Genomic DNA, 23016 nt, shown 5'->3' on the forward strand with positions numbered 1-23016 from the left:
CATTGGGAGTGGTTTTGAACCCAGTTGACTGAGTTGCATATTGTACTATATGCAGAACCTTTTGTTAAATTTCTGAACACTGTATTTTGTTTTCTGGGGAAATGTTATTTGGAGTTCAATGCTGGGCATTCCCATTTTGGACAGATAATAAATGCCGCCCAAATTCAGGGGACCTCCCTGAATACCGACTGTACTAGGCTGAGCTATGTTGCACAGCTGCCCTACACAAGGGCCGCCCACGTACCAGCTGCCTCCTTTTAAAATAAAACAGCTGTCTTGTGGCTAGCTTTCTGCAAAAGCCAATAAAGAGCACCACTGAAGAGGCCATATGCAATGTTTTATTTCGTCAGACTCCCACTTTTTCATTCATTAATGGTTTGGGGTTGTTTGGCTTTTTTTGCTTGTTCCATATTGCTATGGGTGGATGGAAAAATTTATTAGAAGATGAAAAATCCTTGTTATGAAAAACTTGGGATTGAAGATGGTATTTGGGGAATGTGTGGAAACAGCTATGCTCAGAAACCATGAAAAACAAAGAGAATTCTGGGGAAAGCAAGAGGTAAAGTATGATTTAGGGTTGTATCCAGCTAAGTTCTGCTCAGAGTAGACACACTGAAATTAATGGACCTATGATAGTCAAGTCCATTAATTTCATTGGACTGCTCTGAATATGAGTAGCATTGGATACAACCCTTTCAACTCAGAAATAAAACTAGACTCCATGGCACAATGTACAGACTGGATAGCATACTGCTCAAACAAGGCTTACCCCCCTTGTTTGAGTCAATGAACATAGGTAACATCAAAATCATAGACCACATCCCAGTAGAAGCTACCCTTAAAATACGAGACGAACCACGAACCCCCTCAACATGGTCTTTCAGTCCCATCCTAAGCACAAACAAATTAATTGGAGAGTCTCAAGAAAACTTTCCAGAACTACTTCAAAGAAAATGACGCAGACAATATTACAACTTCGCTCCTTTGGGACACAATGAAAGCAGTCACCAGAGGAGCCTGCATAAAAGAGAAAGCATACCTTAAAAAACAAACCTCCTCAAAAATTAGCAAAATAGAACAAGACATCACAGCCCTCTCATCACACTACAAGCAGGAGCTAAAAGACTCCTTAAACTTATAGGACAAAAAAGAAGGGAAATAAACTCACTAGAAATCAACAAAACAATGATCAACATCCTATATTCAAAAAAAAAAAAAACGCTTCTATGAGTAAGGAGGGAAAAACTCCAGACTATTAGCAAACAGGTGTAGGAAAAAAACCACTCAAGACAAGAATACATTGCATCACCAGAAATGATGGCAGCAAAACATTCTTCTCCAAAGAAATAACCTCAGAATTTGCACACACAAAAAATACGCCAATCTATCCACCTCCCACAAGTCATCTGAGAAGGAATCAGAAAATTTCTAGCAGGACTGACATGCTAACCTTAACCGCTGAAGAGCAAGAATTAATGAACAGTCCTATCACCCCGAAGGAAATAGATACGGTCCTCAAAAACCTGAAACCCCACAAAGCCTCAGACATACACTAAGTAAAAGAACATAAGCTCTACCACCCCACCCCCTCTCCCCCTTTCTTCCCAACCCTACACTACATATAACACCAATGTCTCACAACAAATGTAACTGATGTGTAGAAAACACAACCTGAAGAAAGAGACAATGCATGTGCTTTTGTAAACGAGGAAAATCTTTAATCAATTTTTTTAAAAAGAAATAAACTGGACTATATTCAACTTACTTGTAGGGGAAAGTGTGTATACAATTGCAACACAACTTTTCTTTTTAATACTTTTAAGTTCATCTTTTTAAAAATAGATGGATTTTAAACTGCATGTACTCCGTAGAACCCATAGTATTGTGGAGTGTGCAAACACCTGCCTACACATATATGAGTACCCTTCCACCCTGACCTGCAAGACATTAGCCCCATTCATATATATGCGATTGGTGACATGGCAGCCAAAGATGCAATCACATAGATGCTGCTCCTTGCAGCAAGCTGTTTGGCTGAAGTGATTCCGCCATGCATTGGCAATGATTTTTAACCATCCTATGAGTATGCACCTCATGAGAAGAGAAGACTCCCTGGAAAAAACCCTGATGTTGGGAAAGATTCAGGGCACAAGGAGAAGGGGACAACAGAGATGGTTGGACCGTGTTCTCGAAGATACCAGCATGAGTTTGACCAAACTGCGGGAGGCAGTGGAAGACAGGAGTGCCTGGCGTGCTCTGGTCCATGGGGTCACGAAGAGTCGGACACGACTAAACGACTAAAGAACAACAACAAATGAGTATGCATTCTCAACGTTAAAAAAGAAGAGACCCTCCCTGGAATACACTTCATACAAATGGCATCTGGACTCCACAGTCATTATGTAGTTGTGGTGGTTGTCCCCACCCCCCATAGCTATTACTGCAAAATTACCACTCAGAGTGAATGGCAACCCAGTCAGATGGGCGGGGTACAAATAATAAAATTATTATTATTATTAGTTTGAATGAAATGGGCTTTGCTATGACCTTGATTTTGATACTGTGTTTAAGTAATTTGTATATAACTTTATGAACACAGAAAGTCTTTTAACACACAACCGTGAAACAAGTTGTAAGGAAAACTGAAACACAAGAATAAAACAGCTAGTCAGCAGAACAAAGACCCTCAAATCAACAGCAAGAAAGAAGTCTTAACTTGCCTCCCGAAAGATAACAGGGAAGAAGTCAATATGGCTCGCTCACAGTAGATCAAATTCCAAACTACGAGGTTACAAACAGGGAAGGCCAGTTTAGTGTGCGGAGGCCAATATGACCTTCACAAAAAAGCAGAAGCAAGTCATTTTTTAATGCTGATGGGGGGCAGCGGGAGATTGCTGTATTTTTCATACTAGAAGAGAGGCAATCAGGACCCGAGCTCTCCAGGGAAACAGATTGGTAGCCAATGCAGGAGTCTCAAAAGAGCTATTACAGGATGGTGCCTACTTGTACATGTCAACAGCCAAGCGGAAACATTTCACACTAGCAGAAGCTCTTGAACCATATTCAAATGCAGCTCTACATAGATTGCAATACGGTACTCCCATCTGAAAGTCACCACACACCTGTCTCTATGTCAAAAGTGGTGAATTCCTGTTTCGAACCCCACCTTCAGATAGCAGTGGCAAAGTGTCTTGTTTGTGGGGGGACAAGAGCTCATCTGCTGTGGAAGAAATAGACTGAAACTTCCTGCCCACCAGCAGCTTACAGAGTTTTATTAATTCTCTTTGCTGGAAAAAGATTAGTTTGGATAATTTTATTCTGCTCACTGAACCTGTTTTATTCCACACTCAAACAAGCTAATTAAAACCCCACTGTGTTTTTAATCCTATTTTCAGAAAGTGAGGAAAACAATGAAATACCTCCATCGTTTTCCTAAGCTTGTCCATCCTGTTGCACTGATGATCTTTGTTGCCGGTGTTATTTTGCGGCTGGTTTTGTCGTTGCTTAGATTTAACATACATTTCATTATGTGTTCTATGGTTTTAATTTTTACTGATGAACCGCTCAAGGAACTTTAGTTATTGGGTGGTAACTAAATATTGAAAATAAACAAATAAACTTATTGACGTGATTTGAGGCAGATTCTTCAGTGACAAGACTTTCTTTTTCTTTCTTTTTTTGTAAACTGAGTTCTTAATTAATTTTCAGGCCGTTAGGCAACATCTAACACTATACAAGCAGACTTCCGCTCATGCAAAATGACGTCCTTTCCTCTTTTTCTCCCTGCAGTCTCCCACCAAATTTGCTCGGAGAGTTCTATAGTGGGTGGGACTGCAAGGTGGCCTGCGAATCCATTTCGTCAACACTGACAGCTGGTATTCATGCAGGATCCTTATATTGTGGACATGCATTAATGTTTACATTTTTATTTCGTTGGGGAAAAACCAATGTGGGAAGCAGCTCTGGCTTCCAACGATCCGCATTACACTATAGTCTATTCAGAGTAACAATTAACCTCCTCCGTCCTTAGCTAAAAAGGAATTTTCCAGTGCGCTAATAAATTTTTGTCTCATTTGTGCTTTGAATTGCCGATACCATTCCATAAGCTGTTTCCTCCTCTGAATCTTTTGTTGCAAAGTCATATTTTGCTCTTTTTCTAAAAGGGCAGGCAGTTCTTTCCAGTTTTTAATAAAGATAAAGGGAGCTCCCATGGTCTTTAGTAATTGCAGTGGGGCACTGTGGGACACAGATGAATTTCCGCAATTGCCTGGTGTCATTACATCTTCTACAACAGGAACGGAGCCAAATGAGCATGCCTCATAAACCCTGTAGCATTCTGTATTTATTCCCACTGGGCATAACGTGAGATCACTCTGTAGCAATGCGTCGTGGTAGTTTCGAAGGCTCTCGTTTGTTTCCTGAGGCCACCACCTAGAAAGAAAAGACAAAAGGATGCTGAAAGTGCATACTTCGTCAACAACAAATTTTGCGGAAAACAAAAGATTCACACCACATTTTCAGTGCAGCCGTTCGGTGTAGCAGCCACAGCTACAACTGTAATATCTAAGAACTGGGGAGTGGATAGTTTACATCACTGTTTCCCCAGTGCCTTCATCAATCATTACTGCCTTGTTTTAAAGAGCTTAATGGCTTGGATCCTAAGATAAGACATAAGGAAGTGCACAAAAGGAATGTTTCCTGTCCTCTCCCACATCTCAGCAGCCTCCTGACTCTCATCCCACATTGTTCAGGTGACTATTGGGGGGCAAAGGGGGCTTTTGGGGGACACACACAGATGGAACAGACCCAAGTCATTATGTTGATTTTCACTTATTTGAGTGAGGTTGATCAGAAAGAAAGAGCGCATATTTTAAACGATTTATAAAATAACAAACTGGAATAGTCAAGAGAATGAACAACAGTGCTTTGACCTTGAGTGCTGCACATCTCAAACTATTTCTAAAGAATTTCCATTCAAATTCTATGCATTCATACAGACAGCTCAAAAATAGAAAGTGGGCAGGGATGATGGGAGTTGTAGTCTAAAAACATCTGGAGGGCTGAGTTTGCCTGTGCCTGCCCTAAACGGCCTCAGCCCAGTATATCTGAAGCAGCGTTTCCACCCCCATTGTTCAGCCCGGACACTGAGCTCCAGCTCCGAGGGCCTTCTGGCAGTTCCCTCCCTGCGAGAAGTAAGGTTACAAGGAACCAGGCAGAGGGCCTTCTCGGTAGTGACGCCTGCCCTGTGGAACGGCCTCCCACCAGATGTCAAGGAAATAAACAACTATCTGACTTTTAGAAGACAGCTGAAGGCAGCCCTGTTTAGGGAAGTTTTTAATGTTTGAAGTTTTATTCTGTTTTTAGTGTTCTGTTGCCAGATGGGCGGATCATCATCATCTTGGAACTCTACCTGCACATCACGATGCATATAGCAGTTTTATAAAGTGCTGGTATGGTATTTGAACCCTTATCATAAAGCCATCATCCAACAATTTTGGCATTTCAAAACACACACCCCCCAATGCGGGAAATTATTGCAAATTGGTATCAAAATCCTGACGCAGTCAACATAAAACATTGGTATTTTTAACTGTTAATATTAACTGTTAATATTTTTGCTGTTATAGACTATAGTTCTTACTCTTCTCTGGCTGAAATCCAACAAAGCTTATCAAGTCCATTTTGCTTCAGGACGTCCACTAGGATCTCTCTTGTTGAATTCTTATAAACGGTTCCTAAGAAATTACACTGGTACGGTCTTGGCGTGTGGAGCATTGACCAACTCGGTTCAACTACAGGAAAGGATCTGTAGCTGTAATGAAAATAAAACATGTCTCTGTGTATGAAGCAGTTGTCAGGGGGGGGGAAAACCACGAATGCAAGGATTTGGAACTATTCGTTTATGAAGGTTGCAATCCACAGCGTACTTACGGGACTGTAAATCACATTTCATTATGCCTACTTCAGACTGTAATCCTACGCATGCTTTCCTTGGAGGAAGTCTCATTACATTCAGAGGGACTTATGTCTTAGTAGACATGCATAGGAAATCTGTTTAGCAGTCAAACTTATCTATCTGCCTCCAACTCTGCTCACAGCCTTTTCCACGCTAGTCTGCCCCTTCATTTTATTCAGAACTTTCTATTCCTGATCTACATCTACTTTCTTGCCAGCAGAAGTGACTGGCTTCTTTAAAATTGACACCCCTAATTGTTTATTTGGTTATGTGAGCCTGTTGAGAAGATGCAGAATGTAAAGTGCCGTTCTTTTCCCCCTAATAAATGGTGCATCAATTCAAAGGCTCTTTCATTTGGCTTCATTCTTTCATTTCTATGTCAGCCATTCACAAAAGTGAAAGGTATGTCCTTTCCCCTCTTTCCATCTTAGTACAGCATTCACGACTACATTTACAGCAGTGGAGTACAACTCCCCAAGTACAACCTTCGCACGCAAGAACTCTTCTTGCTTTTTTCGTCTCTGTGATACAGTGGTGCCCCGCAAGACGAATGCCTCGCAAGACGGAAAACTCGCTAGACGAAAGAGTTTTCCATTTTGGAGGTGCTTCGCAAAACGAATTTCCTATGGGCTTGCTTCGCAAGACGACAATGTCTTGCGAATTCCTGCTGGTTTTTTCCCCTCCCCCCTTTTTCTAAGCCGCTAAGCCGCTTATCAGCTGATCTGATCAGCAGATAAGCCGCTAAAAGCCGCTAATAGCGCTAAAAGCCCGTCAATGGGCTTGCTTCGCAAGACGAAAAAACCGCTAGACGAAGAGAATCACAGAACGGATTCTTTTCATCTTGCGAGGCACCACTGTATTTTTATCAATCTTTGATCCTGTGATCCCCCAGATGTTACTGGATGACTGTTTGTGGCCACTGACCATGCTGGTTGATCCCATCTGTAGGCCGTGGGATCACTATTCCTGCTTTAGCCAATTTTTAACACAGCACAATCTACTGAGCTCCTGAACAAATGGACCAGCAATGCATTCACAATCCAAAACTTCTTCTTATTATTATCCATTTGACAAGTTATTCCATTTCATTCTAAGATTTAGGCTGCAAGGGAAAACCCCATGGTGAAACTCTTTTATAAGCATCTCCCATAGGATATACTGGTGATGGGAGGAGCCCCTCTTCTTGCCCCAAATCTGCTAACATTAATGGAGCAACAGGACAGTGGCAGATGCTATAGTTATTTCCATCCCACCAAGAGTGCGGTCTGGGGGGCCCAAATACCTGCAAAACCATGTTTCATTCAATTCTGTTGTGTTCAGATCCACTATATCACCGATATAGTTATGCAACTACCCCTCAGTGAGAAAAAGTAGTATACAAATATAAAATCAGATCTCTTTAATTTAAATACAATCCTAACTTTTCTAAAAAAGAGTCTCAATGTAAATGCTGGTATATATTAGCTGAAAGAATGCAACCTGTGAAGCAATTGGCTCAGTATACCTGAAGGAGCGTCTCCACCCCCCATCGTTCAGCAGGTCCAGCTCCGAGGGCCTTCTGGTGGGTCCCTCCCAGCGAGAAGTAAGGTTACAGGGAACCAGGCAGGGGGCCTTCTCGGTAGTGGTGCCCGCCCTGTGGAACGCCCTCCCACCAGATGTCAAGGAAATAAACAACTCTCTGATTTTTAGAAGACATCTGAAGGCAGCCCTGTATAGGGAAGTTTTTAATGTTTGATATTTTATCGTGTTTTTAATATTCTGTTGGGAGCTGCCTAGAGTGGCTAGGGAGACCCAGCCAGATGGGCGGGGTAAAGTAATAAATTATTACAGTGTTGTTGTTGTTGTTGTTGTTGTTATTTACAAGTTGACTCAGAAGGAAGGGCCAATGTGCCCAGTAGAGTTTTCTTCCAAGGAACTGTGTTCACAATTGAATTCCCACCCACTTAAAACTGTAGTTTAATCAACAAATCATTTTTGATTCTTAAACACAATAATCCTAATCCAAAAGTGAAAACTAGCACTATCTGGAAAGACAAAGTTTGGCTGGAAATGGGGGGTTGAACTGACCCCCCTATGCAGGGATGTTTGCACTTTCAGAATCTGGCAATGGGCCGTCAGAGGTTTGGAGCTATTGGGACTTATCTTGGAGGGAATTTGAAACGTGTTTACTACTTGAAACATGTTTTAAAATACCACATGGAGTTTAGTCTGCACTATGAGAAAGGGGCTGATTTGTCGAAAAGGGTCAAAAACACTACCAAGCTGGAGTTCCCACGAGTGAAAGGAAAATATGAAGAAGAACTGCGGAAGGGACATGGAAGAGATTTGATGGCCTCGGATATAAGATCACCAGGTTAAATGGGCCAGACTAATGGGACAAAAAGGACTGATAATCCCGGGACCGGGGGGAGGGGACGCTGGAAGAAGATTGGATTGTTTTTATTCTCTTTTTTTATCGTCAGAAATGTTTTTATGAAAGTTGCAAAAATGTTGAAATGAAATTACTAGGCTCTTGTAAGAATGTTTAAAGAATTAGGTAAAAAGGTAATGGTTATGAGAAGCTGGTAAAAATAAGATTTAAATTTTAAGTTTTAAGGTTTTATATAAGATAAGATGAAAATAGAGCAAGGTAATGTAATGACAGAATATTATGAATTATGGAAAGGATTTGCTGTGACAATTATTAATCAAGATACAAGAGATGGGAGGAGGAGGAGGTCATGGAAAGAAGGTAAAGAAAGTGGAGAATTTGAAAATGATGGTTTTATTTTTTATTTTTTATTTCTGTTTTTGTCCTTTTTTCTGTAATTTTGTCTTTTTCTTTTCTTTGTGATTTTAAAAATTCTTTTTTCAATAAATATCATTTTTTAAAAAAGAAAAAGAAAACTAGCACTATCAACAATAGGAAAATGCTATTTTTTGCTTAATACAGCTATTCTACAAAGCATTATGTATTCAACGTATATCCCATCTTAATTAACTGTTATACACATAGGAATTTTTAGGCATATGCAAAATTAAAAATATTTTCCTGAATGTATTCAGGACTTACGTAGCAACTCCCAAAGGCCAGTGGAAAATATCTTCTTCGTTCACTAACGGGCTGTCGTATATTACGAAGAGCAGGTCCACAAACCCTCCATATCTTTTTAAGTAAGGGGAAATCCATTCATTTTTGCACTGTTCACTTCCAAGCAACACAACAGCAACATGCTGCAGCTTGTGAGTTTGTACTAATGTTTGTGCATAATGCAGCCACTGAGTGGCGTAGGAGATCTTTCCTTCCTCTCGGCCATTCAGCACTAGAACCACATTGTCAGCTTCTACTGAGAAGTAGCCGGGGACTACAGCTGGACCCGTAATGAAGCTGTGAATGACAAAGCACAGGCATTGCAAGGTTTATAGGTATTACAAATAATGCAATATAACACACCAGATGGACATTTTAAATAATAGTTACCACTGATGCTCAAAGGATTTTGCTCTATCGTTTTTGTAATGGAATGAAGAGGAACTGTGCAATTTCTCCCAAGAAATTAAGATCACCATAAGGCTTTGTCCTGCACTGTCTGTTGCTGCCAACTCTTCATGGCCTGACCCCAAGGCTTGTTGTACCAGCAATACACACACACACACACACACACACACACACACAAAGATCTACCAACCAATGTGCAGGCAAGTATCACATTATTCATTGTTGAATAAAAATTCTGTTTGAACAATTTCACTAACTAATGCACAAAATTACGTTAAATATGTTCACTGGGCTATGAAATACTGCCACCACTAAACTTAAAAGAGGTATCATACAATCGGTACCTGAAGAATGATTTCCCTGCTGTGACGCTTCCTTCTCTCCACTGGGCTGACACATCCGCAGGCTCAAGAAGACCTTCAAAGATATGCTGCCACAGGTAAAGGCCTATGAAAACATGATTTATAGTTTGAACAATATGGGACGCATCTGAACTCCTAGATACCTTAACGAGAAATGAAGACAAAAAGAAGCAAAGCAGGCCAACTCCAATAAAGCAACACAACTTGGCAAGGTAAATAAAGGTCTGCAATAAATAAGAGAAGAAAGAAGGGTGCTTTAGGGAGGGGATCTAAGCAGACGAGAAAGCAGGAAACCTACAGGAGTGCTGATGCATGCAAGGTGCACTTATATCTGCAAGGTGATATAAGGCTTTGGGATATTTGGCATGGAGAGAAGCCCTGGCCCACCGGGAGGAAAACCTGAGAGCAGAGCTGCCTTTGACAGATCCCACTCTCAGGGCTAACATTCCACCCCATTCAGTATTGAAGAAAGACACCCTCAGAAACCTTAGAAGCATCATAGAGAGTGTCCGTCCATTTACCACCGCAAAGGGCTTTACACCATCAAGGTGTGAAATCAATGAGAGGAATACAGAAAACTAGGAAAGGTGTCAGGGACTGGCAGGGCTCCAAGGAATGGGTGGAAGAAGAAATGGGGCCAAAGGCTAATCCAGCAGAAGGGGGGAGAGATTTATGGAGGTTTGTGCCTTCCACAAGGCAGGAGCCAGAGCTGAAGGAGGAGTCTCAGCAAGGTAGCAGGAATGGACTTTTCATTGGGGTTTACCCCTGAAGCCTTTCTCATGAATGAGTATAGCCGCAAGGCAGTGGAGTTTTAGGATCAGGGTTTTCCTTCTCCTATGGGCTACCTTCCTAGGTTGATGAGCCCCATCTGTCCCTGTACGTTCAGAAACTTTTAACATCTGTAGTCAAATTAATTTTTAAATCACTGGGCAGGAAATGTTATGCTCCATTTTACAAGATATGATCCTAATAATATCTACTAGGAAGCTAGTCCAATGGAAGTTAACAAGGCTTGCTATCAGCAAAGTGGGCTTGGAATCCTGCCTAACATTATAATCCTAAACTCAGTTATGAGGAAGTAAACCCACTGAATGCAATAGTTCAGTAATGAAATGTTAAGGATCGAACCAAAGGAGTGAAGCAATATTATTTAGAAACAGCAATCACATTGCTAATGACAAGCGCTTACCAATAGCAGCTTTCCCCCAAATTTGTACCCTCAGGTCTGTTTGTTCCTGTTGCACTTGCATCTTTTTTAACAGTTGAAGACTATTTGCAGACTTCTGCTGCAAATCGTTTTTCTCATCAACTTCCCAAGGATTCCATTCTTCAGTTCCCAAAACAGCATGTTCTAAGTATAAAAAATGTAGACCACGTGATCCATTACACCAGAACTTTGTTGAATGTGTTGTTACAGGCCCATGCTGTACATATACTAAAACTGTGACACCTGAAGTGCATAAGTACTTTTTTATATAATAAAAAAACACCACGGAAACATAGCTCAGCATATGCTTTCTATGCAAATAGTCTGTCATGACACCAAAGTCCAGCAATGATCAGGAGACCAAGCAGAAGGCTACAACATCACTGGTTAAGAAGCCAGATTATGTTCCTGACGGTGATCCTAATGCTGGTAATCAGGGGACCACTGAATCCAAGACTGGCAGGAAGGAGCCACTGAACCAAATGCCACAGCACCAGAGCCCATAGATTGGAGCCAGGATCCTTGGAGATACCTTCACTTGAATCAAGGGTCCCAATAGTACCTGTCCAGTTCAACAGGTCATGGAATACAGTAGAAATATCCATTCCCATGCCACAGGGTTGACCCTTTAAGACAGTGTTTCCCAAACTTTTTTGGGCAACGGCACACCTGTTTACTGAAAAAAATCTCGCGGCACACCACCATTAAAGCCCCGCCCCGTGACGTCAGCGCGCAGCGTCACGCCGGGAGGGATGCACGAAAGTGAAAGTTTTTTCCCTCCCCCTTGCCGGGGAACCTCCAAGCTTTGGGGGTGGGAGGAGGCAGCAGAGCGAGGGACTGAGGGACGGCGGCAACTGAGGCAGCGGCGGCTGTTGTGGTGGTGGCGGCGATAGCGGGCGGAGGAGGGGGCGCCGGCGGGGCTTGAGGAGCCGTCGCCGGGAGTTGCTGCTGCTGTTGTTGCTGCTGCTGCCCGGACATGCTGGCCTCCTCCTCCTCCGCTGTCTCGCGCTCCTCCCTTTTGCACGCGCTGCCCCGCCGCTCGGCACCACCACCGCGGAGTCGCCCCCGGCTCGACGCGGATCCTCGCCGCCGCCGCCTCTCACCGCCCGACTCGCCCGCCTCCCTCCCACGGCACACCAGCCAATGTCTCACGGCACAGTAGTGTGCTGCGGAACACCGGTTGGGAAACACTGCTTTAAGAGACTATTTCTCGCAAAGGGGGAAGAGCCTGGGAAATGTGGATTGGAGGCAGAGACTCAAAAGGTCTCAGTTCACTTCCAACCCTTGTTTAGAACAAGTGGCTTAGTAGGAGCTTTCCATGGTGCTGAAATTATTCTGGGGGCTCCTTTGTGAAACCAGAACAATACATGGTCCCAGCTTCTAACCCTGGCTGCAAAAGATTTCTGTCTGAAACACTGGAGATCCTTTGCTGGTCAATGCATATAATGTTGGGCTAGATAGACCAATGGTCTAACTTGGCATACGGCAGCTACCAAGGAGTCAGTTGTAACTCTTTGTGATGTGCTTCTTTCAGTGTTGCCTCTCATGACTCACAGACACACAACTGTCAGGACCATCTTCAGGACCCTCCCAACTGTGGGGCACGGTATTGCCACCTGCTTTTGAAGGAATGGGTTTCTGTGCAGGGACCCAAAATCCACTTTTTTTCCTTTTCCAAGGGAGCATTTCTAAAATGCTTTAACTTGAGCTCTTGAGCCAAAACCCAGCTATATAAACAAGTGTTCAAAGCTCTCTCCTTTATCAGTCCATGAAGGTTGGTAATGACGGATGGCATTGTCCATTCCAAAGTGGAACAGGGATGACACGTCTGGGCCTTATCTTACATCCTGACCACAAAGATCACATGACTTGTGCATGGTGCCCTTGTCTCCTCAGTTCCACAGGAGCAAAAAATGGCAGAATAAGGTAAGAGCCATTTAACAGGCTGGCGTGCAGGTACTTGTCAAGAAAACAGTTCACAAAGCTATCATGTTAGAACTCTGGGAGCTCTCCAGGGTCCTGCAGGTGCTCTGTGTGCCTTGAACTCTTGATGGGGCACAGGTGTGAACCTCAGGTGTGTACTGTCCCACTCCTCTCCAACCCCCCATCCCCACCAGGCTTACCCATTCATTTTCCCTTTCCTCCATCCTAATTGTGGTGAGCAGTTCTTTCAGGAGGGAGTTTCACTTGGCTCAGCTGGTAAGGCTGCCTCTTGTTGGCTTTTCTACCTTCTTTATTAAAATGTGTTTACATTTTTGCTCCAGTCATTTAACTTCATAGAATCATTACATAACAGCAGAATACACAAGAGCTCACTAAAGTCACAGCAGCTAACCTATTAGTCTTAACCCCTCTTGAATTTTGGAAGAAGTGAGAGATTCTCTCAGGTAGCTGCTTACGTTATTATGGAGAATGTAATAAATCACCCATTGCATGCCTGCCTGGCTACCTGACGGGGCATGCAAACTGCCTTCCTTAAAAGACTGAGCCATGGAAAAGGAATACCACCCAAGAAAATATGATGAGCACTTTTACTGGGGTTGTGGTAATGGCTACCCAACAGGCCAACACAATTTAAACCTGAAGCTCTTTCCTTCTTCCACTTTACACACACAAGATAAGGGAAGAATGTAAAATGTGGCAAACTGCCCCTTATTAGAGAAACTAAATCCCACAGTGCACTCTCACACTATGCATGTGAGAGTTTCCTTCACCATGCACACACTGATCTTACAAGGCAGGAGAGAACTATTGTAAGCTTCAACCATGTTAGAAACACAACGGTTGAGGTGTTTGCTCAATATTAGTAGGCCTTGTGGCTCCGGCTTGGCTGAAGCAGGAACTCAGAAATAGACATTCAAACTAGACAGCTGTTTCACTAAGCAGTGTTATTCGTACCTATGCACACCAGAGAGCAGATGAGCTTGTGTAGGAACTGTGAGCCTATATTGGATGAGTGAAGAAAGGATTGTTTCTTTGCACTTCTCCTTTCAATACAGCACGCATCCAAAGGAAAAACAAAAAATTGCTAATAAATGATATCTGTGCTCAGGTGCACATTTAGACTGATCCTACCTAAAGTGCTTTTAGGAGTTTGGAAGAATTTTCCTGCAAACCTTTGTTGTTTCACAAACTATAGGGACCCTCTCCACAGTCTTGTCCTGTCCTTCATTTTGTTGCCACACATAACAGGAGTGATTGTGATAGTAGCTTGGAGAAAACTGAAGTGACTGGCTAGGATTCAGAAAAAAGGCCCAACTTTTATTACAAAGCTTGTAATTTCCAAACTCTGCCCTGCTTCGACCACTTGGAAATTGCAAAGGGTTTGGCAGACCACTTAATGAATTTTCTGCACTAGGTGCTAAAGTATTTTGGACTTCAACTTTCAATGCGATAAAATACAATAAGTAATGAAAGACGTTATAAAAAATACAGTTAAAATCAATATGACTATTTCAGTGTGATGGATATGTCTGTTGTGCTAAACGAATTTATTTCTTACTGTTTCCATTTCCATATGTATTAACTCTCCATTCCTCTTCAGTGCCTTATCTGTCTCTTTTCCCCATTTGGGTTCTTCCTTTGTTTAGATGCCAGCCCTGAATTTATTCCTGTGAGGAAGTCAGAGCCTCTCTGCCCCTCATCATTTCTGGCCCATCCCATCCAGCTTCCAGGCAGACTTCTGTTCAAAGAAAGACAGAGCAGCCACTGTGCTTACGCACAAAGCACTCTTCACACGTAGCTCCACTGCTCTACAGAGCTGCCACTAGAGAGCTGAAGCTCACAGATCACTGGAGGTCCATGGACCACAGTTTGGGAACCCCTGGTTTACAATTCCCATCATCCCTAGCTAACAGGACCAGTGGTCAGGGATGATGGGAATTGTAGTCCCAAAAAATCTGGAGGGCCGAGTTTGACTATGCCTGGTCTACACCAGCCTTTGCTAACCTCCAGATGGCTACTAGCCAAGGCTACAGCTACTCGCCATGATGGCTCTGCTCTGCTCCACAAACAGAGGAGCTGATTGAAACTGCAGGAGGAGAGAGTGCTCTTGTGCTCAGGTCTTGCCTGTGGGTTTCCTGCAGGCATCTGGTCGGTCACTGTGAGAACAGGATGCTGAGCTACATGGACCACTGGCCTGATGCAGCATGCTCTATGTATGTTCTTAGATGTTGTTGGACTACAACTCACATCATCCCATCATTGGCCATGCTAGCCAGAGTCGATGGGAGTTGTGTTGCAAAACATCCATACGGCATCCAGTTGGTCTATTGTACTATGAAGTAATCACCTGATAAGGGACGCGGGTGGTGCTGTGGGTTAAACCACAGAGCCTAGGACTTGCCGATCAGAAGGTCGGTGGTTCGAAACCCCGCGACGGGGTGAGCTCCCATTGCTCGGTCCCTGCTCCTGCCAACCTAGCAGTTCGAAAGCACGCCGAAGTGCAAGTAGATAAATATGTACTGCTCTGGCGGGAAGGTAAACGGCTTTTCCGTGCACTGCTCTGGTTCGCCAGAAGCGGCTTAGTCATGCTGGCCACATGACCCGGAAGCTGTCTGCGGACAAACGCCGGCTCCCTCGGCCAATAAAGCGAGATGAGCGCCGCAACCCCAGAGTCAGCCACGACTGGACCTAATGGTCAGGGGTCCATTTACCTTTAATCACCTGATATTAACATCTGCTTCAACAGTTAAATACCAGTTTGTGACATCTGCTTGTGATAGATTTGCTTAATGAAAAACAATGGTGGCAACTTTAACCTGACACCGTTCCAACCTCTGCATGAATCTCGTTTCCTATACTTTGTTACCATTTTCTAACACAATCAAGCCCAAAAGAATCTACAACAATATATACCTATCCCTTTCTCTTCTTAAAAGCACTTCGGAGTTCTTGGGAAGCGCCTGATGGTACAAGACTGTGGACTCTCAGAATCTGGCCAGCAGGGGTGCCAACTTGAATAAAATAATGGGGGGTGGGAAACGGGTAAGCCCTGCCCCCACATAATGGATCACAAGACGGGCATGCACACCATTAGAATGGCAATGCCCCTTCAAATATTTTGGGGGGGCCTCTGGAAGTGACCTCGGCCCCTAGAAGTCTGCCCCCAATGCTGACTAGTCCCCTGGATACATCACTTGAAGCACCATATAGGAACAGAATAGGACTTGTATGTGCCTGTCCTGTCTTGTAAACATTGCATTTCCCTATAAACTCTGTAAATGCAAATCCTGCTGTAACGGAGAGTGCAGAGAGTCGGCCTCTCAAGGAGCCAAGACTGCAATCCTATACACACCTAAAACTAAATACTAATAATAATACAGTAATAAATGACTGTGGGGATGCTTGTCACACAGAGAGCAACAGGGCAGGTGGTGGGGCGGCAGAATTAGAGGAGGCGGCGGCGTTGTTGTTGGGAAGGAAGGAAGGAGTCCCCTTTACCTCGCCCCTGCTTCTCCCTCGGGGCGGCAGCTCGCGAGGCGGCCGGGCGGCGGGGCTTCAAGAAGACGCTGTAAGCCGCGTAGAGGGAGAAGAGCAAGTAGGCGGCCAGCAGCGCGGAGCACAGCCGCTTCCGAGTGAGCCGCATCTTTCACGGCCCCGCGGGCGCCGCCATCTTGCCCGGGAAGTGACGCGACGAGGGAGGCTTTGCTGCCCTCGCCTGCCCGCCAAGAGACGGGCGGAGAGAGAGGCGGGCGCGCCCGGAGGATTCGGGACACGCGCGTCCCGGACGGACCCAGGGGGGCTCCGTGGGTCACGCGCGCTTGGCTCGGGGCTGGTTTTCCCGGGGAGTCTCGACAGCAACGAGACCAGGGAGGGGAGCCTGCCTGTTTGCGCAACCCTCCCGGAGAAGGCGAGGGTCTCATCCTCCGTGCGTGGTTTCAGTCTGCAGCGTCCTCAGATAGGGCTGGGAAAATCTCTTCCCAAAAAACCCAGAAGAACCTTTATTGCCACAGGCTGCATGCATTGCGCAGCATACATCCAAAGCATGGGCGTAGCCGGGGGTTGGGGTTGGGCAGCCGCCGCCCCTAAATCAATCAAAATCAATACAAAATTGAGGTTCCCAACAAAAATCCTGCCTTACACCCATGATTCAAAGCACACCCACCCAGAATCCTGGGAGCCTGCAGTTTAGCCATCACAGAACTACAATTCCCATCACCCTTAAGAAACTATCGTTCCCAGGATTTTCTTTTTCCCCCTGAGGTGGATGTGCTTTAAATGTATGCGCATGCAGCACATACCCTCCAACATTTCCCCAATGAAAATAGGGAAATCTTATTCCAGGGTCAGCAATTTTTTTCAGCGGAGGGCCGTTCCACTGTCCCTCAGACCTGGGGGGGGGGGCGAACTATATTTTTTGGGGGGGGAATGAAATGTGCCCCACAAATAACCCAGAGATGCATTTTAAATAAAAGCACACATTCTACTCCCAGACCTACTCAGGTAAAAACACCAGGCAGGCCCCACAAATAACCCAGAGATGCATTTTAAATGAAAGCACACATTCTATTCATGTAAAAACACGCTGATTCCCGGACCGTCCGCGGGCCGGATTGAGAAGTTGATTGGGCCGCATTTGGCCCCTGGGACTTAGGTTGCCTACCCATGACTTCCATGGCAGCAGCAGCAGCAGCAGCACCCTTCGGGGGGTGCATAGCTCCATACCCTCCAACATTTCTCCAATGAAAATAGGACATTCCGGGATAAAATCAGAAACCAGGACGGCTTCTGTAAATCTGGGATTGTCCCTGGAAAATAGAGACACTTGGAGACCAGTGACTCTCAAAACTTCCCCCATGAACTACTAGAAGATTCTCTAGGGTCACAGCAGCACTCTTAATAAACTTAGGGCACATTCACACTTTCCTCTGCTTTTTCCAGGCACGGTCTGTGATTAAAAGCTTTATGTCCGAGTGCCCCTCCATCCCCCTTTTTTTGCTATGGAGCTTTCCCTGCAAAAACCTCTTTGCAGCTTAATCAGAGCAAATGTCAATTTGCAGAAAACCCAAATTGACGTTTGCTCTGAATCAGCTTTGTAGAGCAGGTTTTCAGGGGGAAAGCTTGAGGCAAAAAACCAACAACACTCAGACAGAGAATCATAGAATTGTAGAGTTAGAAGGTACCCCAAGGGTCATCTAGTCCAACCCCCTGCAATGCAGGAATCTCAGCTAAAGCATCCCTTACTCTGAGGAGGTTGTACAAGTCAAAGCACATATCTCTCAGTCCTATCTCCCCCCACTCCTTCAGTGCCTTCATCATAATCAAAGTGAGGGCCCAATTGAAATATCAGGACCTAAGCTAGCTTGCTGAGAAGAGTCCTTTTAATTTCAAAGATAAAAAATATTGGACTACATCAGCACTGTACTCTATTATTAAAATCACAGGCACCAGGTGAGATACTTGTTAGCTTAAAGATCTGGCCCTAATCAAAATATGACCGGCCTCCCAGAAGTTAATCAAATGCAGGCCTGAATATTGTACAGATATTCTTGATTGCTTCACAGCTTTCTGGCAGGTGACCTAAATAAAGCCTGTGAATCACATTCTGAAAACCTTCGCTGTAACACTGCACTGGACTCGATGGGGCAACTTGATATAAAACAACTCTTTTCATTTTGGACACCCTTGATTAATCATATCCATGCCATCAGTTTTCCTCTTGACCATCTGAAGCTGAGGTACAACTACTTTTGCATCCACATTTCTCTTCCTTGTTGTCACTCTGCCGGCATGACTAGATCCTGGCCTGTAGGTTAGACTCAAATTTGACAGACTTCTCTCTGCAGAACAACAGTTTAAGGAAGGCAGACTTTGGGAAGTGCTCAAAACAAGAGATGGGAATGGAACTCCCTTCTTGGACAGCACTATTCTATCTGCTTTATTTATTCCATTTATATCCCACCTTTCCTCCAATGGGTGGAGCACATGGTTCTTACCCCTTTCTTTTATCCTCATAACAACTCTGTGAGGTAGGTCTGACTGAGAGACTGTAATTTGCCAAGGTCACCAAGAGAGCTTCATGGTTGAATGTGGATTTTGAATCCTGGTCTCTCAGATCCTACTCCAATTCTCAAACCAAACTGACTGGGTCCTCGTTGCAATGTTTTGTTACAATTATTTCCCCCAAACTAGTCTAGTGTAGGTATGCCTAGGCATAGCCATTTAGGCTTGTCACCAACAATATAGGCCTGTTGAAGAGAAGGAAAGAGTGTGGTTTGCTCCCACCTTGATTTTTGGATTTGTGATTGTATGTGTTCCCCAGCATTGAGTGACAGGTGTGGTGTAGTGGTTCAGAGCGGTGGACTTGTAATGTGGTGAACCGGGTTCGCTTCCCCGCTCCTCCACATGCAGCTGCTGGGAGACCTTGGGCTAGTCACACTTCTCTGAAGTCTCTCAGCCCCACTCACCTCACAGAGTGTTTGTTGTGGGGGAGGAAGGGAAAGGAGATTGTGAGCCGCTTTGAGACTCCTTAGGGTAGTGATAAAGCGGGATATCAAATCCAAATTCTTCTTCTTCTAAATGCCACCTGCAATCCAAGATGAGCCTCTATTCAAATGTTATTCAGCCAGATGTTTGACTACAATTCCCATCATCCTTGAGTACTGTCCAGGCTACGCTGGCTAGGGATGATGGGAGTTTTGGTTCAAGATCATCTGGGGCAACAGGGTTGAAGCAAAGATGACTGACAGCAGTTGCTTTATAATTATGGGACTTAATTTCTTTGGAATAAACTTTTGGGAGTAGTATAAAGTCAGTATCTAGAACAGAGTAGATAAGGGATTATTCTTAGTCTAGAACTTTGCAGTTGGTTTATGGTTGTTGCCTTGAATTTATTAAGCCCTTTAGTTGAAAATCTACTTTTGCAGATTCTTTTCTTCTCTTTTCCACTTTGCAACAAAAACAATCATGGTAAGGCTTCCAAATTTATGCGTGCTGTCCTTTGCTGTTGGATAGCCTCTTTATCTGCTGTTTACTGTTTTAAGTTTCTTAGAGTCAAAGTAATTGGTCATTGTGCTGTGTTGATACATGGTTTCAATTATGCAGAGAAGAATTTATTCACTGATGGAATTTCAAGATATGATACCTTTGATAAAAGTTCTTTGGAAATCTTTTTAGACTAAAAGAACACCACATATTTAAAGTTTTCCAAAGTATCTGTGTATGTAATTCCACAAATCCCTTGCCGATTGTTGGAGGGTGAAAGATGTTTGTTTAAGATGGAACAAAATATTTTTCCTTTTAAAATGAGCAGGTGGGAGGAATGGTGAAATAAATATTGTCACTTGGGAGTGGTTTAAAAATAAGTTAGAGAACAACAAGTAAGCACTAAATTATAACTCTGTTGATGGCTGTATTTCTTGAAATAAGGGACAGAAAAAAACATTTAAATTGGTGTTGTCATTGATTTTTGTGATTGAGAATAGCGAGTAATGATACCCCATTTATGAAGTATGTGTGTTTTAAGTTTTTCAGAGGCAATGCTTTTGCAGCCATGCAGAAGAATCAATTATTCAGGTTTTATTAAAACTATACAGAAATGAAAGGCAAGGCTCCTTTATGCTACGTGAGCTTTAATACAGAGGAAATATATAATGGAATCACAGTAAATAAAACCCCAAGAAATAGCAGCTCAGCAGAATACTGTTATTAAAAAGGTAGCCTGACAGATATTTGTCTGCAGATGCCCAGCTGAACGAAAGAAGGTGCAGCAGTCCTATTATGCCTGTTGAACAGCCCTAGGAAGTGTGGCAGTAGCTGCTCCATTGGCATATTTGTGACCCGGCATTCCACCAAAAATATATTCAGAAAAAAAAGAACCCATATAGGAGTATGACTAGGTTCTCTCTCTCTGTATTACTCTCTCTCTCTCTCTCTAGCACACATAGCATTCGTGCACAATTTTTTTTTGCTTTTTCTGTTATAAACATTCGTTTATTTCACCATAATATTCTATTAGCTCTTTTGCTACAACAACTGATACAACATCTAATGGTGATAGTAATTATCTATTACAACCGTAAGACACATCTAGTTATTTCCTATCATGAGCAGAGGCGTAGCAAAGCCAGGTGGTACCCAGTGCGAAAAACTTTTTGTCACCCCCCCACATTGCAATTTGGGGGGGGGGTGCCAGTGCCGCCCACCGCCTGTGAAAATCCGACCGCCGATCGCATAAAATTGCCTGCCAGGGATGCAAGCGCCACCTCCCAGAGGGTGCAAATGCTGCCCGCCGGGGGGGCCAGGCTGATCGCAGGGCGTATTTGCGCGATCAGTGGGCAGATTTTCACAATGGATTTTCATGGCGGATTTTCACTATCCCCCCCTTTTTTCCTATATATCATTGTTTAATATTGAGATGGGCCTAAAGTTTTTGGGATTTAGTATATCTTTCTCAGATTTGGGGATTAGTGTTATAAACACCTTCTTCCGAGTTTCAGGTAGACTACCCCCTTTTTAGAGCTCCATTCATTACTTCTTTCTTGAAAAGTTTTATATTAAATAGATGTGAGTCCATCTTGTCCTGACGATTTCCCTATTTTTGCTTGTTGTATGGCAATAGTTATCTCTTCCGTTGATATTGGTTCATTGAGGTAATTTGTTAGTCGAGGTAGATCACTTTCTGTAATGTACCGTATAATGAATTGAAAAAAAATGTTTAAAATAACTTTTGTGAAAACAAACCAACCCAGAAGCCTTTTATTAGGAATTGTAGGTACCGACATTCCAAAGGAACAGAAAAGACTTTTCATGTATGTGACAACAGCAAGGCGGGTGCTACTAGCCCAGAGATGGAAAGAAGACAAAGTCCCTACCAGAGAGGAATGGCAAACCAAGCTGTTGGACTATGCTGAAATGACAAAACTGACCGGAAGGCTCAGGAACCAAGAAGACCAAAACTTCAACGAAGAATGGGAAAAAATTATACTTTATCTAGGAGATCACTGTAAGCAGATGAAAACCTTAGCAGGATTTTAATAACACTTGCAATGTAGTGAATATTATGGATAATATGGAAAGATATATAATATGGACTATGAAATAACATGCAGTTGAGAAGGTGGACAATAGGATCCATGAAGGGGAAGGTGGGAAGTCCAGAGATTTGGATAAATCTCTAAATAGGGATATGTAATTTGGATTGTTATAATTCTATATTTGTAAAATCAAATAAAAATTATTATATATGTAAAAAGGGAGGCTTGGGTGGTGGTGAGTTGTGCATTGGGTCACCCCGAATTCTCCATCAGATCACATAGCATGTCCATGGCTACAGCCTGCACCAAACACAACAACCAAAACCGCATCCATTGTTTTGTGGGGCTGCAATGGTGCAAAAACGTGGTTACAAAGCACGGATCCACATGGATCCTCAGGATTTTTGCACTGGGCTACCCCAAACTCATCGTCAAATCACATATCATGTCTGTGGCCACAGCATGTACCACAAAAAATCATACATCCACTGTTTCGTTCAGAATATCTTTTTTCTTGTTTTCTTCCTCTAAAAACTAGGTGCATCTTATGCAGCAAAAAATACGGTATGTGTCCATTTTCTCTTCATCTTCTTTTCCTTTTTCATAGAGTTTACTTGAGTACTTTTGGAATTCTTTACAAATGTCATTGGGATTAGAGATTATTCTATCTTCCACTGCAATTTTGTTTAAGGTATTTGGTTTTCTTCCTATTTTCAATTGCCCTGCCAATAATTTCCCAGGTTTGTTTGCCCATTCAAACTGTTTCTGTTTCAGTGATCTAAGTTTTTGCTGTAACTCATCCTGCATTATCACAAAGAACTGTTTTTGTAGGACTTTCAATTGTTTTTCAGTTGTTGAATCCACTGGTTTATCTATAAGTTTATTTTCATACATAAGCATTTCTTCCATTAATTTTCTTTCCCCTTCTTCTCTCCCCCCCCGCCCCCGTGGTATACATTCTGTTGTATGAAGAAGCCTCTTACTACCGTCTTGCTTGTGTCCCAGACTGTCTTTAAATCTGTCTCATTGTTTAGATT

At 43.3% G+C, this 23016-nt stretch overlaps 1 protein-coding gene and 1 long non-coding RNA gene across 4 annotated transcripts in view; both read right to left on the reverse strand.

The window, feature by feature from the left end:
* Window positions 1–1696: 1696 nt before the first annotated feature.
* On the reverse strand, window positions 1697–16870 carry RXYLT1 (ribitol xylosyltransferase 1). Of its 3 annotated transcripts, XR_014516611.1 has the most exons (7): window positions 16446–16870; window positions 10986–11147; window positions 9779–9881; window positions 9009–9323; window positions 5642–5812; window positions 2313–4431; window positions 1697–2077 (listed from the first exon to the last, which is right to left on the reverse strand). XR_014516611.1 is itself a non-coding variant. In XM_083463667.1 (6 exons), the coding sequence occupies exons 1-6, from the start codon at window positions 16588–16590 to the stop codon at window positions 4011–4013; spliced, it is 1317 nt and encodes a 438-aa protein (XP_083319793.1). In that variant the 5' UTR covers window positions 16591–16870; the 3' UTR covers window positions 1697–4010. The 3 variants fall into 3 exon arrangements, 2 of the variants coding, with proteins under 2 accessions (XP_083319793.1, XP_083319794.1); XM_083463667.1 differs by having other exon boundaries at window positions 1697–4431; XM_083463668.1 differs by lacking the exon at window positions 16446–16870 and adding an exon at window positions 14506–14732 and having other exon boundaries at window positions 1697–4431.
* Window positions 1697–23016, reverse strand: part of LOC310687943 — a 98850-nt gene continuing 77530 nt past the window's right edge. The window contains exon 2 of the long non-coding RNA XR_014516664.1: window positions 1697–2091. This is a non-coding gene — a long non-coding RNA (uncharacterized lncRNA). The remainder of the gene's footprint in view (window positions 2092–23016) is intronic.

Source organism: Podarcis liolepis (genome assembly GCF_965112155.1).
Source record: "Podarcis liolepis genome assembly, chromosome: 10".
Classification (NCBI taxonomy): Eukaryota; Metazoa; Chordata; class Lepidosauria; order Squamata; family Lacertidae; genus Podarcis; species Podarcis liolepis.